This window comes from Pyxicephalus adspersus, chromosome W, assembly GCF_032062135.1.
Source record: "Pyxicephalus adspersus chromosome W, UCB_Pads_2.0, whole genome shotgun sequence".
Classification (NCBI taxonomy): Eukaryota; Metazoa; Chordata; class Amphibia; order Anura; family Pyxicephalidae; genus Pyxicephalus; species Pyxicephalus adspersus.
Window position 1 is genome coordinate 12,529,039 of NC_092870.1, and position 19,167 is coordinate 12,548,205.

General features: G+C 41.3%; 1 protein-coding gene across 2 annotated transcripts in view; it reads left to right on the top strand.

The window, feature by feature from the left end:
• Positions 1 to 2,338: 2,338 nt before the first annotated feature.
• Positions 2,339 to 19,167, top strand: part of LOC140342816 (ras-related protein Rab-14) — a 31,921-nt gene continuing 15,092 nt past the window's right edge. Inside the window, exons 1-4 of one of the 2 annotated variants that reach the window (XM_072429168.1) lie at positions 2,339 to 2,525; positions 15,571 to 15,627; positions 17,011 to 17,225; positions 17,339 to 17,397. In XM_072429168.1, coding sequence (XP_072285269.1) covers positions 17,346 to 17,397 — 52 coding nt within the window. In that variant the 5' untranslated portion in view covers positions 2,339 to 2,525; positions 15,571 to 15,627; positions 17,011 to 17,225; positions 17,339 to 17,345. Of the gene's footprint in view, positions 2,526 to 4,242; positions 4,393 to 15,570; positions 15,628 to 17,010; positions 17,226 to 17,338; positions 17,398 to 19,167 lie in introns of those variants that run through there. The other variant, XM_072429169.1, reaches the window with a different exon arrangement.

Sequence of the window (19,167 nt, forward strand, 5' to 3'; positions counted from 1 at the left end):
GGTCTCTCATAGCACACATATACCTCCCCCTGTGCATTGTCACTCCCCCCTCATCCGCACCACGGGCGCCACCCCCCCCCCCCCCGGGGCCCCCCCACCCCCCCCCCCCCCCCCGAAAATTATCCAGGCTCAGGCATACCTGGAGGTCTGCGCCTCCGAGGCCGCAGCCCCTCTAAACTAGCTGAAGGGGGGCTCATAGCAGCCCCCCCCAGCACCACGTGAAGCTGCTGCCCCCTGAACTGCTCCATAGGGGCCTCAACTGACTGCATCGCACTAACCTGTGTCCTCGCTAAGCTTTCCCTTCCTACAAAGAGACCTCCCACTTCTGATACAGCCCCTCTTAAACTTTCCTAATTCCCTCCTCTTTTTCCAACTTAACCAATCCCCCCCTCTCTCCCCCCTTTTCATATTTCTCAACACTTAACCCTTAACTCTCCTGGGCTTTTGCTGCGTGCCCTGTCATGCAGCCTCTGTGCTTAATTAAAGCTTTGGGTTTCACTTAAAATGGGGAAACATTGGTAGAGGGAATAAAGACACGCAGGGAGCTGGGGCATCAGAGAGAGGGAATTTTGGCTGCAGGGAGCCCCTTTCCTTCACAATCCTATTACTCTCTATGAACCCCAATTTCTCTGTAACATCTTGGTATAGATGGAGCTTTTATTGACACATGTGTGAGAACAATCTAATGTGGCTATTGTTCTAAATGTTTTATGTGCTGCATGACTTTATACCAGTAAAATGAATAACATAATTACATAGAAACAACCCAGGGAGTTTCTACCTACAATAAAATGTGTACATTTTATGCAGTATAGAAACAGTAACCTTTTTTCTAGGAACCTATATTCATAAATAACTCCTATGTAGGGGTTTTGTCAAGTCTTAGGAAACAATTGTCCCTATCATGAGTTCCTAATTATAAAAAGATTTATGATATCTGTGCATCTTATTGGACCTTAGGATTAATCACATAGTGGCTCATTTCAGGAATCTTGTAATTACCCCCATCCCCTCTTCCCCCCACCAAAACGTCATCACCACTATCATTCCATGGTGCCCTGTCACATATAAATGTTCCTTTATGTTCTTTGAATCCCAATTTCTGGATAACTCTCCCCAAACTTCCATCACTACACCACTTCTGCGAACCCCATTCTCCTACAATGTAGGGACCAGAAGATGTAGTAGTAAGAACATGTACCCCTTGGCTATCTGTCATATGCATTACATTTATTCTACAAGTATACATTGCAGAGATTTTGGGGTACAAAGAAGCTTAGTGGTCCCCTATAACTGACAGGGCGCATTGTATGGTGCAGTTTCTGCTGTGTGGGTTCAGGAATTGTGAGCGGGGAGCAATATATAACCTGTATGGTAGCTTTAGTTTTGTATCTTTGATGCTGCTGGGTGGGGGGGTTGAGTAAGGGGTCCTGAAAATGTGAAAATGAGTGACCAACAGATGCTTACATTTTTCTAGCCCAATAATGATTGTGAGATACAGAAAGTGGTAAAAGGGGCGGAAAAGGAGGGCTTTAATCACTTGGTGATGTTGTATATTTGGCTACAGGGCCAACAATGCTTTGTATAAACCGCTGAGACCTCCTTGGCAAAGTCCCTTTGGCAGATCCCCTTGTGTTCTATGTTTTGGGTAGACAATATCCGATTCTGGGTTGTTTCTATTTAATTATGGTATTGGTTTTACTGTTATAAACTCATGCACCACCTAGAAAATTTAGAAGAATCGTCACATTTGATTGTTCTCACATGTGACAATAAAAGCTCCATCTATAGCGAGATGTTACAGAGAAATTGGGGGTCGTAGAGAGTAAGGGGGTAGCTATGTGTAACAGGGTAGCACAGTATGATGGGGGCATAAAATTTAATCGGGATGGGGGGGGTGGATTGTGGTTCCCACTGGCTCCCACATTTTAAGTTGGTAATATCCCTCTGTTCCAGAGAAGGTAAGTATCCAGCTACGGTATGTGTAACAGGCACCCCACCAGCTGCTCAGTCCCCTGCTCTGTAGTGTCTGCAGATTTGACTCCAGGTGGCAGTGGGCGGTACTAAGAGTCTTCCCCGAGCCAGGGTTCCATGGCATGAGGAAGGGGTAATCGGTGTGGGAGATATGAAGGTTTATACATTGGGGGTATTGACAGCAGCATGGACATAGACACAGATCTCATGCTGTTGCTTGTGTACAAGGTGGGCGGGGCACAGCTGATCTCCGAGGTCTATAGAACACGCCCACTCTCGGGGAGCTCACACTGAAGCAAAATCCCACTAAAAAAGATAGGAGATGCGCGCGCAAACAAGGCAGAAACAGTGATTGTGACGTCATTGTCCACACAATCAGCTGGTAGTACGCATTCCGAAGGTAGGATTATCTTACAGGACACCTGGAAACCCCGTGCAAGCGCTGCCGCCATCTTGAGAGAAAAAGAAAAAGAAAGAAAGAAAAAAAGAAAGATACCCCCGATACACACATCCGGCCAAAGGAAGAAGAGAAGGGGCCGCCTCTCCAAAAGGTAAGGGCCGCTCGGCACACCCAAACCCTGCTATTTTTCCTGTGTTCGCACAAAACGGTGTCACTCTTCACACTCCGTAGCAATCGGGTCACTGCAATTGGTATCCAGTCCTGACACCCGTGTGTGCCCCCTCCCCCGGTACTAGTGATCTTCCCCTTAAATCTGTTCCCCTTATGCCAATCTCCAGCCTGCAATCCTTATCCCCATTATGCCACCCCTCCGTTGGCCTGTCACTCCCTATGTTACACCCCGGTTGTGACTCTGGCTCTGACTCTGTACAGCCCTATCACTCCATACTACACCCTGGATGATTCCTCCATATCGGTGTTTTACTCTCGGAGGAAGAGCTGTAGCAGTTTATTACCACCTGGCCCATTCTTTGTGTTACTGCACTCCATATCATACATCGTACAACCCTCAGATGACAGCCAGAGGACCCCATCCCCAGCACATTCCTTTATTGCGATAGTAACCAGCCAGTCCTGGACTTCAAATAACCCCAAGTGCCCCCCCCCCCCCGGCTCTTGTATATTATAGTGTGGTCTATCACCCCTCTACACCTGTTGGAGGTAACACTGCAAATACTACAAATACCCTGAATGTCACACCAATACCCCTTCCTGTATCGCCACTGTTATGTTCTTTCCATTTTTTAGCACTGACTCCTACATGTCCCGTATTCCTGCCCCAATGCCACCTTTATACCCCTCCTTGCTCCTGGGGTCTAATATGGCTGTCCCAGGTTCACATTTTACTCCTCACATTTTTCATATATATATATATATTCAGCATGGTGGCTCAGTGGTTAGCGCTCTGGCCTTTGCAGGGCTAGGTCCTAGGTTCGAATCCCAGCCAGGACATTATCTGCATGGAGTTTGCCTCCCTGTGTCTGTGTGGGTTTCCTCCGGGTGCTCCAGTTTCCTCCCGCATCCCAAAAACATGCATTTAGGTTAATTGGCTTCCCCCTAAAAATTGACCTTAGACTACATTATTGACATGACTATGGTAGGGACATTAGATTGTGAGCACCTTTAAGGGACAGTTAGTGACATGACTATGGAATATGCGCTGCGTAATATGATGGCGCTATACAAATACTGTTAATAATAATGCAGTTATTTTATTGTACCGTGGATAATGCAGATTGCTCCTGGCTGGAGGATTTCTGGTAGAAGGGTCAGTGTTGCACCTATAAAATGACTTCTGGAACACGTTCCTTCCTATCCCCTGATGAATAGTAGTTTGAACTGGCAGCTTCCTGAATGCTTGGAGCCCATTTGTGGCCCGCAAACTTTGGAGCAGCACAGCTCTCGTGTATGCTCATCATACCTGCAGATTTTGGCATTTTAAAGTTAATGTATATATGTGACCAGTCTGCATGGCAACAATGCCTGACCAATTATTTTGTTTCTTGCAAGCTGCCACATTTTCTTGTTTACTGGTAATAGTTTAGACAATGGTCTGCCCATGTTTTGTCCCTGCAATGCTGTTTGATACCCTCAACTACTGTGTGCCCATCTGTGACCAAGCAGCCCAAGGTTTGGAATTCCTGGCATAAATGAAGATTAGCTGAAATAATGGAAGATCTGGAGCTGCCAGACATTGATCTTTTTCTTTTTTTTTTTTTTTTTTTTAGGTTAGGTTAAAATTAATAAACAAGAGAAGATCGTCTTGTTGAATATTCGTTTTGGGTTTGCATACAGTTTACCAGCATGCTGAAAGATTTCCACCCGAGTCTCCAGACTTATTTTGCTTCAGAATGCTTGTTTGGTGCTCAAACATACCCAAATTATTTTAGAGCAGTGTTTCCTATCGAGAATTCCTTCAGAGGTTGCTAGGATTTCCATGAGCAATTTGTGATTCTCAGGTCAGTTTAAGTGACACCCACCAATGATCTTTGTGGCTATCTGTAAGAGTGACGTTCTTCCCACTGGCCACCAATGTAAGAAGCATTCTTCATAATGACCATCATACTAATGTGAGTTGTGTGTGTATAGTAATTATAGTCAAGGGTACCCCGAGGATCTGAATGTGATTTCAAGAGTCCTCCTCCCCCTGTTTAAAAGGTTGGGAGGTTGTTTCAGAGGGTATTATCTGATATTATATATATTGCTGGGTTGCCAATGCACCTTTATGTAGGTACATGGTGGGGTTTTCCAAAGTCTTCTCTTGTCAGTAAAAGCAGATAATTCCAGGCACCTTGATACAGTTTTTTGGCTCATGAATTCAGTTTAATTTGGTTCAGACCTGTCTTCAATCCCTTATCTTCAGGGCAGGTTTCTTATACAAAAGGGCTAGGTGAATGCCAGGAGCCAATGTGTTTGTAATACTTTTTAGCACTTTTATGGAAAGGATTTGGAGGGGTCATATGCTAACTTTATTTTCCTATTGCTACTTACTGTTTGTTACAGGTCTGATTTTTCAGCTTGCATAAGTCTATTGCACAGCAAAGGCCAGTCTGCCAGTGGAGGCATTTATACATCTAGGTACTAACTGTTGTGGGTGAATAATTCCGAATGATCTTTTCCCCTCCCCATGGTGATTGTCCTACTTCTGTCATCCTCCGCTTTCTGCTGGTTTGGTGATCAGAGTCCTTATTAGTACACGGCTCTGGCTGTACAGATCTCAGTGCCTTATGTTAGTTTTGCCTTTTCTTTGAAACAAAAGCTTTAATACTAGAGTGTGCAAAGCAATCTCCATTCTATAAAAATGTTTGTATGGTGGATTCCATCCAGTTACAGATAGAGGTATGTCTGGTATGATGACCAGGACTTTTGTCCTGTTAAGGGTTTATGTAGTGAGCTCCAACCTGTTGCAGGTGGTGGTGGTGTGGGGGCTGGTTGTACATGGCTGATACCGTCCTGTTACAGATAAAAGGGGGAACGCAATGAGCACAATCCTGTTAAAGTTGAAAAGTACTGCAATTCCTCTTGCTACCGATGTGGTCAGACGTGGTGATATATATATGAGAGAATTGGAAATGCTTTTCTGAGTTTTACATTTTCCAGTTATCTAGCTTTATAGTTGTTTGAACAGCTTGTCCATTGAATTGATCTTGTAATGTCCAGCTGTAAACATAGTGAGGCTCTTCCTATAGATACAGAGATGTGACTACAAAGTGGCCTGATCGCTAGTTTGTATTTCAAACTATAATTCTACTACAATTTTTTTGTTGTGGCCAGAATGTTTTTTGAATAGCTGTCCCGAAGGCCTGGGTAGAGCTGCATCTCTGCTTCCATCTACTGATGTGACTTTTTTTTTTAATATTTCTTTATTGGCAGGAAGGAAAATACAAGTAAGCATAGACTATAAACAGCATTGTATCAAACAGGTATTTCTTCTGCCCTACACCATTTTCCAATTTTCCAAACAAAAATGTCAAATCAACAAAATTAACAGTACATAACCAATAACAAAACATAGCAAATGGGTATTGCCAAGAATCGGTTACTTAACTCTGTTGCTCCAGAGGTCCCAGGAGCAATCTAACACCTTATTTCAATACACCCCCGCAAAACATCCACAGATTCCCAAATAGGACATAAATACAGCATCTACAAATCTTCATTCAGTTCTATCTAGCGAGGTAGTGGGGGGAAGGGGTTCTATCCATTGTTTCAGTATACATTTCTTAGCCGCTAAAAGACAGAGATGCTCAATTTTAGAAATTGAAGATTGTGTTTGTGTCATATTGAGGGGTGTCAATGTGGAAACATTGTGAAAGAGGGCCAAATGTGGATGTATTTGTCTAGCCTGCCCTGTGACTATTTGTATAAAGTCAAAGGCTTTTTTCCAGAAATGGGAAATAACAGGACAGTTCCAAAGGGCATGTTCTAATGGCGCTCTGTTGTAGGCACATTTAGGACATGCAGTATGCCTGGAGGCAAATGCACTGGGTTTGACAGGTACATCAAATGCATAATATGCTCTATGGATAATTTTAAAATGATCCTCTCTCCATTGTTCACTGATCATTATCCTGTGGACACGCTCCCAACTAGTCTCCAAAAGATCCGGGGTATCTGTGGGTGAAAGGGTCCAAAAAATAAGCCCATTTCAATACAAAGGATGGTAATATAGGGGTGGGAACAGTACTTCCCATTAAGCAAGGATCAAGCAGAGATATGGAGTGTTTAGCGTGTTTAGTCTAAGCGTGTCAAATGGAAGACGCTTATGGGAATCGTCTAACATTTGTCCCAGACATCTAAGGCCCCTATCATCCCATACTTCAAATGCCTTGTAAGCAAGGCCCTGAGAAAAGCGAGGGGTAGCAGTAGTGGCCCTATATGGCACCTAAATAACTTTTATTTCCCACCAGGCCACCAAAGTGTCTCACAGCAAGAGATTACTTTTACATTCACGGGGAACAAGGGAAAACGGAGCATTTAAGAGTCCTAAAAGGGAGTAGGGCGGTGCTAATAAAGACTCCATGTTTGTCATCGTATAATGTTTAGTGTTGTGCCACCAGTCCTTTATATGTCTAAATACACAGGGCAGGTTGTATTTTCTCAAATCAGGGAGACCCACCCCTAAGTTCTGTTTAGGTAGAGATAATTTGATCCTAGAAATACGGGGGGGGTTACTTTGCCAAATAAATTAGGTGAAAGCCGAGTGGAGTTTCTGAACATCAGCATGACATAACAAAAAAGGCAATGTCTGCATAGCATACAGCAGTCTTGCAAAGCTGATCATCTTGATAAGATGGCAGCGTCCCATCAATGATAAGGTAAAGTTTTCCACCGCTTTAGCTCATCCAGAATTTTAGTGATAAGTGGGGAATAATTTAAATTGTACATATCTGGAGTAGAGTGTGATATTACAATTCCCAAGTAAATTAGATATGATTTTGGTAGCTTAAGACCCAAGGACTCTGCACAGACCAATAGTTCCCTGGATGGGGTTGGGGAGAGGCCCAACCATTCACTTTTCGTATAGTTAATTTTAAATCCTCAGAAGACACCAAAAGATTGTATATGTTGGATAATTTTATGTAGATCTCTAACCGGGTCCTTAGGAAAGAGCATTTTATCATCTGCAAACGTCGCCAAACTAATCTGTTTACCCCCTCTCTCCACTCCCTCATATATTTTTAGATCCCGAAAAGATCTTGCTAAAGGTTCAATAGCTAGGTTGAAGAGGAGAGGAGACAACTGGCAACCCTGTCTGGTCCCCCTGCCCAGCGAAAACACTGGTGAGGATACTCCTCCCACATGTACCTGGGCTCTCAGGCCTGTATACATAGATTTTGCAATATGGCCCTTGAATCCAAATTCCTCCAACACCATGTGCAACCAAGGCCATTCCCCACTATCAAACGCTTTTTCAGCATCTAAGGCTAGGAGAGCTGACGATACCTGAGAAGATCTATCCAACCTAGGCTGCTCCAGAACCATAAGCACCTTTCGAATATTATAGGTAGTGGATTTCTGCAAAATAAAACCCGTTTGTGCAGGACTGACCAATCGAGGGAGGATGCCCGCCAAGCGGTCCGCTAAAATCTTGGAGAATAGTTTAACATCTTTATTTAACAAAAATGTAGGACAGTGGAAGCTAGGATCCAATGGATCCTTATACTGTGCGTGGGAGTACATAGAGTTGTACAGTGATAACAATGATGGTGTAACCTCATTGATTAAAATTTTGTAAAACTCAGATGGAAAACCATCTGAGCCAGGTGCCCTATAGTTACCGGAATTCTTTATAGCCCTGAGTACTGCTTCTTCTGTAATAGACCCATTCAAATAGTTCAGTTCCTCCTCAGTTAACTGTAGAAGACCTAAACGATCCAAGAAAGTTTTCCCTGAATAAAATTTGTGTTTTGAGAGATGTATAAATCGTCATAATAAGACGCAAAAATATTAGCTTTATCCTTGGGCGATTTTTCAACAACCCGGTGCCTGTCCCTTATAGCTGTAATGCGGGGGGGGAGGGGGCTTTAAAACCTTTTGCAAGATTGGCCAGCAACTTCCCAGATTTATTGCCGTATCTAAAAAAAACTCCACCTCACGGTAAGAGCGAATAGTGGTGTTTCTACTGGCCAATCCAAAAATCACAGGATTTATTCGTTTGCACCCAAGATTTCTTGGCAGGTAAGGACAGTAAAGATTTATACACCAAGTATGCCTGTCTGGCTGTATGACAAGCGGCACAATATTTGCGTAAAGTTTATTTTTTAGTTGAGGAAACATATGCCATTATTTTACCACGAATGACTACCTTGGCTGTCTCCTAATACAGGTGGGGATTGTTTTTATGTATCGCATTCTGATAGTCAAAATCACGCCACCAGTACTGTAACTGATGCTCAAATTTCTCATCCTTAGCCAAATAGTCAGGAAATCGCCATATAAACTCGGTTTTACAAAGGAAACTATTTGTCAGACTCGCAGAAACTGGGGCATGATCCGAGATCACAAGGGGATGCATAAATAGAAAGTAATATACTATCCAATCTAGACATGGTTGAGTGAACCTGTGATACATGCGTAAAGTCCTTCTCCAAGGGGTGGGGATGCCTCCAGGAATCAGTCAGACCAGTCCCTGTAAGGAAAGAGAGAAACACTTTATCAATGGCGGACGTAAGGCCCTGCTTGGGTGGTGGGATCCTATCCTCCCAACTGGGTACGGCAATAAAGTCACCAGCCACAATTAAAGGCACTTTGGGAAGGGATTGCACTGTAGTAGGCAGATTATTATAAAACCTCTGATTGTCCGAGTTAGGACCATAAACCGCTAGGAAGGTTAAGGTGTGGGCTTGGAATTGGACCGTCATGCATGCCCATCTTCCTTCAGAAACATCACAGGACTTTTGTGGAGTGTTGAAGCTTCTTGTGTAAAAGAATGAGTACTCCAGCTTTTCGGCCTGAGGCTGAAGCCCCCCATACTTCTCCCACCCAACCTTTAGCCATCAAATGAAAGTGGGAAGCTGAGAGGTGGCATAAACGGCAGAAAACAGAATCGGGCACAAATGAACTGTCAATCTTCCGTTTTTGCCATCTCCATGCATTGCATCGAAGAGGATATAATCACACATATGCAGTGTGAGCAAGAAAAAGAAAACCAACAGAGACCACCACCTCCATCTAGTGGACAACAGATATTAAACTAAGGAAATAGGGCTCCTTGTTAGGGGCATGTAGAAACACCCAGCTGGTCAATACGGCCAAGACAATAAGCATTTAGGATCTTGGGGAGCTGGATTCCTGTGACTGGTCATATTGCTGCCTGGGTGGTGTAGCAACCAGGATGGAGGAGGGTGTGGAATGGGGCAAAGCTTTCCCCATTGATGCAGCTGCCAGGGGGTCTGTAAATATCTTCCTGATCCGGAATAAAGATTTTAGGCACTGCTGGATACATGAATGCGAAGCGTAAATTTTTGTCGATGAGTTGTTTGCAGATCGGGGAGAAGGCCCAGCGTTTTTTGGTAGTTTCAACTAATCAGTAATTGGAGAACAACATGTGTTTCAACATCAACTCTGTGATCTTCAATACTGAAGTAGTCAAATCCCTGATATGCCCTTAATATTTGGAGCTTATCGTTGAAGTTATGGTATTTGACTATGATTGGCCTAAGTAATGCTTTATTCCGCTGAAGAGGGCCTAGCCTATGTGCTCTTAATATTTTCATAGGGTGTTTCAATCCCAGAGCTTTAGGAAGCGTATTTGAGCAGATTTTATGGAGATCTGGTGCTTTATATGACTCGGGAATCCCGATAATTCTCAGGTTACTACGGCTGTCCCTGTCTTCCAGATCTATCATCTTATCTTGCAGCAGCTGGTATTGATCCCCCAGTTGCTGTTGTTTAGTACATGTACTAAGCAGGTCATCTTCCAGGTCACTAATGCGCTACTGCATATCTTGTATGTCTGCCCCATGACTCAGTACCAGCTCTGTAATGGGCTGTAAATGTATTGCTAAAGCGTCTTTATTATTCAAAAGCAGTGCTGTTTGGAGGTGCTGAGACACCTCAGAGGCAAGCTGTTTGTAATCAATAGAGGGGCAGAGATGAGCAGGACTGTGTGCTTCAGCCTCGTGGTCTGATATAGGGTCGGCCATCTTGGCTTGTGCAGCCTTCCGTGCAGTCAGCTTCTGCTGACCGCGTTTTGAGGACTGGGAGCCGGCTATGAAGCAATCCATCGATGGAGCGTGTGATCACAGTGCGTGACTCACCGCAGAGGGACTAGAGCCGGAGCTGCGTCTCAGACTGCTCCTCGCATCTGGCGCCGGAACCAGAAGTCGATGTGATGGTTTTATTAGTGTGTTTATGGGTACATTGTACTGGACTTCTCATGTATTAGGTGAGACACTGTGCAGTGACTACGCTGTAAATGTGCATAGAAGATTGTGACCCCTCATTTATTCTGGAACATCTTGTTTTGTTTTAATAAAGTAATCCACCATCTCAAACTGAAAGCACAGAAACATAAATGTGTGGAAATAGATGTTTTGCCTATATTATATTGTACAAGCTCTCTCTGCTTGTATGCACTTCACATGTTTTATATTTTGCAGAATAATCACAGATTATTGCATGTGTGGTTATGACACAACCCCTAAATCATTTACGTATCATCTCATGCTTTTACATATACATTTTAATTGTTGTCAACCTTTATAGAACAAAAAATTTGTGTGAGGTTCTGTATGCTTTATAGAGAACTTCATCATATCACTATTCCCACATGTTGGCTAGATTGCGCATTCGGGTGTTGTGTATGGCAACTGGCTCCCTGGCTGATGTTCCTTATGGATCTGTGGCCACCCTTTTATTCATTTTTTTCTCCCTCATCTTTAGATAACGTGCTCAAAACCAGGGCTGTGTGTCAGTAGATGATTTTTTTGACCCCGACTCCTCAGTTTCTGGTACCCCCCGATTCTGACTCTCCGACTCCTCTGTATTTACAGGGTTTCTCATTTTAACTTCACACTTGTGCAACCAAACTTGACAAAAAATTTTAGACCCCCTAATTATTCATAAATCAAATGTATTATAAAATTTAATATATCACAATATTTTTACCATGAAAGTTTTTTTCTCAAGAAACTTAAAAACTAAAAATATATGAAAATAAATTGTTGATTTGTCAATTATGTTTTTTACATTATATAATTTTAAAATTAAATATCTTTAATTCACTAAGTTTTAAGATAACAATATTATTCATCTTTTTATCCTTAAAGTTATTAGCTTTATATTTAGTATTGCACTTACCCTTGTGGCCAGAGAAATAAGTAATTCAGATCGTCAAAGAGTCGTAGACCGTTACCTGAATGGAGGTGATGCCTCCCAGATAGCAATGGTTTTGGGTTGTAATTGTACATCCATAACCAAAATAATAAGACCTATGAATCTTCTGGTAGAGTGGAAAAATTACCAGGAGAGGAGGTCTGAGAAATTCAAAGTTGGATGAAGCCCATAAGGAGGAGTTACGCAAGTTAATGTCCGACGATTGCGGAATAAGCCTTAGGGAAATGAAGGATTATTTGCCAAATTTGGAATTAATGTATCTTTTTCAACAATAGATAGATGCATTGATAATTCCAATGGTCATTAAAAGAACTTCTTTAATTCCTGCAAGGCGCAATGTTTCCCACTCTTCAAGAAAGGCTTAGCTATGCTAACAAAATCCACATTGCTAAGGAAGATGGGGAAAAAACATGTACTTTCTTGATGAAGTAGGTTTTAACATCTCCATGATAACCAAAAGGGCAAGATCTCCTATTGGGCAAAGGGCGATGCATGTTGTGACTGAAGTGCATTCCAGAAATTATTCAATTTGTTGTGTGAGGAAAAAAATAGGACCCTCCACTTTAAGTCACAAGCACGAGCATTTAATCAAGAAGCATTCCTCAATTTTATTGATGAGACAAACTTTTGACACGCCTCTCACTCACAATCTCCCTTAAACTGTTTTTTTTTCCCCACACTGTCCCTACCCTCTGACGCCCTCCTCCTCATGTCTAGCGGGGGACCTGGAGTCCCCTCCCATCGGGACACCCACAAGGTACTGCGGTTGCTGCAAACCTTGCTGCATCTATCTGGCATGTTCTCCCTCCGTTAATCTGTAGATTTCTACAGATTATCGAGCTCCTTTTCATATACTTAAACGGCTCGATTAGACATGAAGTACTGGCGTCAGCTAGTGGGCGGAAGTACATTCAATAAATCTCAATACCCATGCGCAGTGACGTCATTATGTACGTACACTCGTATTGGCAAATGCAACGCCTCCCTCCACTCCTTTTTTAAACAGAGATGTTTATACCAGTCCCTCTAGCGGCTTTTATATGCAGTTCATGCCATCCATCTTCATACTTCATGCATTGCGATTTCTGTCATTGACAGCTTTCAAATGCAAGGTAACCAATATTAATAATTTGCTATTTATGACCACCATCTTAATATTTAACAAGTGTTGTCCTCATCGTGAAACGCTCAACTTTGTAAACAGAAATCTATGTTCACCCTAACCTCCATTATATGGCATTCATCTCTGTTATTTTTAAAGCAATTTTATACACTGATACTCTCCTAAAAACCCATCAATGCAGTTTTGATGCTATTTCCTTTATCAAATATATCTTATTTTTCCAATTATTTATTGGCTACTTTTGCATAATAACAGGAACTCAATGCCAATAGGGACCCAGCTTCAATAGAAATCACCCAGGAACCATTTTGTTTCCATACCCCCAATTAAGATCCGTCTGAAATCCTCTGCAATTGCTTCTTCCAACAAAACTGTAATCTTTCTTGGGATAGTAGCTCTGCATTCGCCACAACCAAGCAGTAAGTCTCAGTATTAGCCTTTTCTAATTTTGAATACATATATACCCTATTATTATTCAATTACTCAGTATGGTTCAAACTATTTACATATCAGTTATGTTATCATGGTTATCTCTTTTCACTACTCTACACTTGTAAATTACAGGATTAACACTCTCTGCATTCTTTGATCAAGTGCATTTTTATACATTGAAATGTTACTTTTGCTGTTTATTGAGATTGTACAGACTAGCATATATGTTTATACCATTTTCAGTATCCTTGATCAATTGCATTTTCTCAAACTTTAATATTACCGTTATAGTTTACTGATACTGTATATTATTTATTAAACAGCTGCTCTGACTCTATCTATCTAATCTCCCCTGAGAGACTTTTGAGCATCATAATTGTTTCAACTTTTAGTCAGACCAGTAACTGTCTAGAAAGGAAGGCATATCCCTACTCATGTAATATATAGGACTGCCTTACCTAGGACTGTTTTTTAATTGTATGCATTCACGATTACAATTATAGCATTGAATTTAAAAATTACGTTCACCAAGTTTTGTGAAAATACATTGATTATTAATTGTCAAAAAACCCCTGTCTTTTCTTCTCTACTTGATACTCTTCAATTATAAGTTTCCTTAAACTTTCTCCTTACAGAGAAACACCAAGTTTTTTAGCCATTTCTCCATTTAGGCCTAAAAAGGCTGTCTGTGAAAAGGATAGTGGTACACTATTCTTTACTACCATTTCAAAAAAGCGTTTTTTTAATTTTTCTGGTGTCATTGTTATGGTAACTTTGTCAGATATAAAAAGTCTTCTTACTTGTGTTTGGTCTTCAGTACATTTTTGAAGATTTTTTTTATCCCAGAAGTAGATCTGAATAAGATAGATATCAATGAAAATATTCCAACTTCTAACACTTTTAAGATGAAAACGCTGCAAGTGTTTTTAAAAATGTGATGCTTTTGTAGATGCATTTTTGTTGGACCCGCTGAAACTAATTTTTGCATCACAATGTTTTTCACCATCATCTTCAAGAATACATTGGCACACGTAATGTTTCCCATCACCTGATAATGTAAAGTGCTCATAAACAACAGACTTTATCTTGTTTGTTGACAGACTTTTTGCCATTGTGAATGGGGTGCCGCTTTAACTTAAATATTAATATAAAATATGGTAAACTAGGATATTATTTAATTTAAATACAAACATACACATTGTCCTGCACTATTGCAAACATACATACATCACTACACTATACACACAAATAAGCTATAGCCCTGCACTAAACTTAGACGTAATTTGTCCTATACAGAAAAACATGCACAAACATATATACTATACAAACAACACACAGCCCTGCATTTTACTCAGAAACATACATACAATATTCACTATACACAAATATTCATACATTTCTGCACCATACACACAAACATACACATAGTCCAGCAGTTTTCCTCAGAAACATACACACAGCCTTCCATCATAGTACACACAAGCAGCCATGCAGTTTTAAAATAAACATGAACACTTACAGTTGAATCCAAAAAGCTGTTCCTCCAAGTTCTTCTAAGCTCTTTTAGCAGACCAAGGAAGTTGAGCAGACGCTGCTGCCTTTATCTTTGTTTGCTGATCTTCAGCTGAAGACAGGGCAGTGGGAGGCTCCAGGGCCAGGGGGGCCACTTAACTAACTCCCTAGTATTAGGTGGTGTGCAAAATGTTGTTAAAGTTCAGCCGTGGATGGGAGCATATATGGAGAGTGCAGACAGGACACCTGAACACACAACAGGCAATAGCACTCGCCTACACCTATATCATTACACATGTTCACCTACACCTATATCATTACACATGTTTACACTCAAATGAACATATTAAGCACATTATTTCGGAAATTAAAGGAAAACACTTTTTGTAATGTACATAATCCAGATTACAGTCATGTGAATGTCTCAGATGAACTTCACACTAGTAGAAATACAACTATGCACAGGGCTTTATTCTTACATCAGAGAAGTACCTAATTATGACTAATGTTTGTGAAATGGGACATTTGAACTTGCTGTATTTTTTAATTATAATTTCAATTTATCAGGAGTCCGAAAAAAGTCCCAGGTACCCAAAATTGTTTCCAACTCCACAGCCCTGCTCAAAACTGATCTGCTTAATGATATGAAGAAGTTGATGAAAATTGCAGACATTCTGCCATCTGGTTATCTGGATGACATTAGTAATTTTTGTCGTCTTTCTTCCCCCAGGGACTTGTAGTGGAGTCCTGTGACTGCTGATCATCTTTGTTGCACGTCATATAAAAGGTAATAATGCAATTTCTTCTTGAACTCTAACCTTCCATTACCTTTGGAATTACTAGTACCTAAATACATCTCCCTCTCCAGTGGCTTTTGAATAAGGTAGGTAAAGGTTACAACCTAGAGAGGAAATGCTCTTCTTACCAGTGCTCTATTGTGACAGGAAGTAATTGAAAATCTCTTTAATGCAGGCACAACCCCCTGTTTTTAGTAGGGTGGGATTAAAATTTAGGACAATGTTTTTATTGCTATCTATGCCTTGTCCTAGTGACAATCTATTTCTCCATTTTCTACTTTGCTGTTCCAAACAAAAGATTTAGGCTGGAGTTAGGATTTAAATACTGCAATATTCTTGAGGCTTTCCACTGCTTCTACACTAGAAAGCATTCATCTTCTCTGTTCCCCAAATTATCAAGGTGGCACATCCAAATGCTAAAATCTTTTATTCTGCACAAAACAGAGCAAGAATAATGGTCTGGTAAGCTGGATAAAGGCAACAGAGAAGAAAATGTCTCAACATTTGCGGGCAACATGGTGCCCGAAATGTCTCAACGGGCAGCACGGTGGCTCAGGGGTTAGCACTCCGGCCTTTGCAGCACTAGGTCCCAGGTTCGATTCCCAGCTAGGACATTATCTGCATGGAGTTTGCAGGTTCTCCCCGTATCTGCGTGGGTTTCCTCTGGGTACTCCGGTCTCCTCCCACATCCCAAAACATGCAGTTATGTTAATTGGCTTCTCCCTAACAATTGACCTTAGACTACATTAATCACATATGACTATGGTAGGGAAATTAGATTGTGAGCTCCTTTGAGGGACAGTTAGTGACACGACTATGGACTTTGTACAGCGCTGCGTAATATGATGGTGCTATATAAATACTGTGTAATAATAATAATAATAATTATCTGGAAAAAAAAATCATGTTTCTGACAGGACATAACTGATGACTCTGAGGCCAAATTTTACACTCTTTCGGAGGATCCGGATTGGGCTGAATATGGGTTTTCTGGTTGTTGCTCTTGGTATCCATTTTCTTTATTTTGTTGACTACTACTCACGTTTTTCAATAAGACATTGTTGTAGAAACTAAAGCAAACATATTTTATTTACACTAAAGTGCGCCATGTTCAGAGTCAGACGTTTCCATATTCCATTCTAGTTTTGTAGTTTTCCATTATCTCCTTTTACTGTAAATATTGGTTATCAAATCTTTTTAGATAGGACCGAGCTTCTTATTTACCAATCTGTGTGTCTACGTTGCGGGAATATGTGTAATATAAAGTTCATGGTGTGTGAGCTATTGTTCAGCATTCTGTGTTATCCACTTGCAGAGCTGTGTAGGGACTACTGTGCATTTACCAAGTTTACCATTGTTTTATTTATCTTTAGGTTCCCAGTCCTCCCCTTCCCATCAAGTCAACGTACAGCCAACATTTACTGTGCCCAAAGTAAATTGATTTATTTCACCACAGCTGATCTCAGATTGGGACTCAGAAGTTCATAGCTCTCCGCTCTTCTGTGGAATTTTATGAGCTGAAAGCTAATCCAGGAGTTGGGTGTAAAGATTTAGAATTGTCTGTTCTCCATTACTCAATCTAGTGTTGGTAAGAAGTAGCCTATTGTTTATAGTGCTTGTTCAGTCTGGTAATGCTGTTTATATCCATAGATAGTTGGATGCTCTGCCTGCCTTTTATTTGTTCTTCTTTCTTTCCCACAGTGCCGTCATGGCCACCGCCCCTTACAATTACTCGTATATCTTCAAATACATCATCATTGGTAAGTGCATCAAACTGCTGTTTTTGAGAACTGGCTGGAAGAATATGTGGGGCGCAGAGCTTATCATTTATTCACCCCATCTGTGTTTTCAGAGCCTGTCATAGTGATAGTTCAGGCAGCAGAGAAGGTTAGACTTTGTGACTTCTGTTCGCTAGGGCTCGATTGAATGGCTGGTGTATGATGAGTCAGTCCTCATTTTAGAGATTCGATAAATAGAAGGATTTCTTTTTAATTTTTTGGTATTTTTGTAACATCATTAGGACTGCGTACAAATGTTAAATTTTTGTTGCTGGCAACTCTTTCATGATTGTTTCCAGCGACAGATGAATGAAGAGCATTGTACAAATAGCACTATTCTGTTTTATGGGTGACAAGGGAGTCCACAAGCTCCAGATCCACGAACAGCTTTGGACAACCGCTGTACACGTCAGATTCTCATCTGAGATGAGCATGACGTGTACATAGCCCAACTCTTCTTTTCTACAACTTTTTTTAGGCACCTTCTGTAGTGGAGCAGCATCTTTTCTCCATGTTATAAAACATGGAGGACAGAAAAAACATTCTTTTGCAGAATATTTTGTTTCTTGTGTAACCAGTGTCTGAACTCCATAGTTACATAGTAAGTCAGGTTGAGAAAAAGACAAGTCCATGAAGTTCAACCACTAGGGAAATAAACATATCCCAGATATAAAACCCTATTGACATAGTTGGTCCAGAGGAAGGCAAAAAAAACCCTGGTACAATTTGCTTCAAAAGGGGAAAAAAAATTCCTTCCCGATTCCATGAGGCAATCGGATGTGACTTGGATCATCGGTCTCTGGTATCTTTAGGTTAAAGTCTTAACCTCCCTGGAGGTATCCCCGAGTGTGGCTCGGGGTTAATTTTCAGTACCAAAATCGGTAACCCCGAGCCACACCCGGGGTTGAATTTTTAAATGGGATTGGAAAACTTACCTGATCCCCACCTGCCCGCGGCATCCTCCGATGATGCCTGCCCGGTATCTGTGTCGCCTGGCGATGCCTCTCTGGTGTGTGCACATTGGGGGCGCGAAGCCAGGGGACGCAGATGCCAGGCAGGCATGGGACGCAGCGTGCGGCTGGGGGCAGGACCAGGTGGAAAAAATTAGAAAGAGTATTTTTAAATGTAGCCCTTTGACATTTAAAAATACTTATAAATTCAGACTGCCAGGGAGGTTAATACCCAGTTATATTCTGTGCTTCTAGAAAGGCATCCAGCTTTTTCTTAAAGCAATCTATAGTAGTTGCTGAAACTACTTCCTGAGGGAGCCTATTCAACATTTTCACAGACCTTACAGTGAAGAATCCCTTCCTTATTCGAAGCTTAAACTTCTTTTCCTCCAGATGCAAAGAGCGCCCCCTTGTGCTTTGTAATGACCTTAAAGTGAATAGTTTGGAAAAGAGTTGTCTATATGCACTATATATATATATATATATATATATATATATATAATTTATTTATACATGGCTGTCATATCCCCCCTTAAACATCTCTTCTCAAGGAAGAATGGATTCTGTTCAGTAATCTCTCCTCATAGCTGAGCTGCTCTATTCCTTTTATTAGTTTAGTTACCGTGTTTCCCCGATTTTAGGACATCCCCATTAAGTAAGCCACCCCCGATTTTTTAAAAAAAAAATTAAAATAAGACACTCACCCGTATAAGACAGCTCCAGATATCTGATCCTGCGTGTGTGTCCTTTATGCTGGCTGCAGCGTGTGTGTCTCTGATGCTGGCTGCAGGGCGTGTCTATT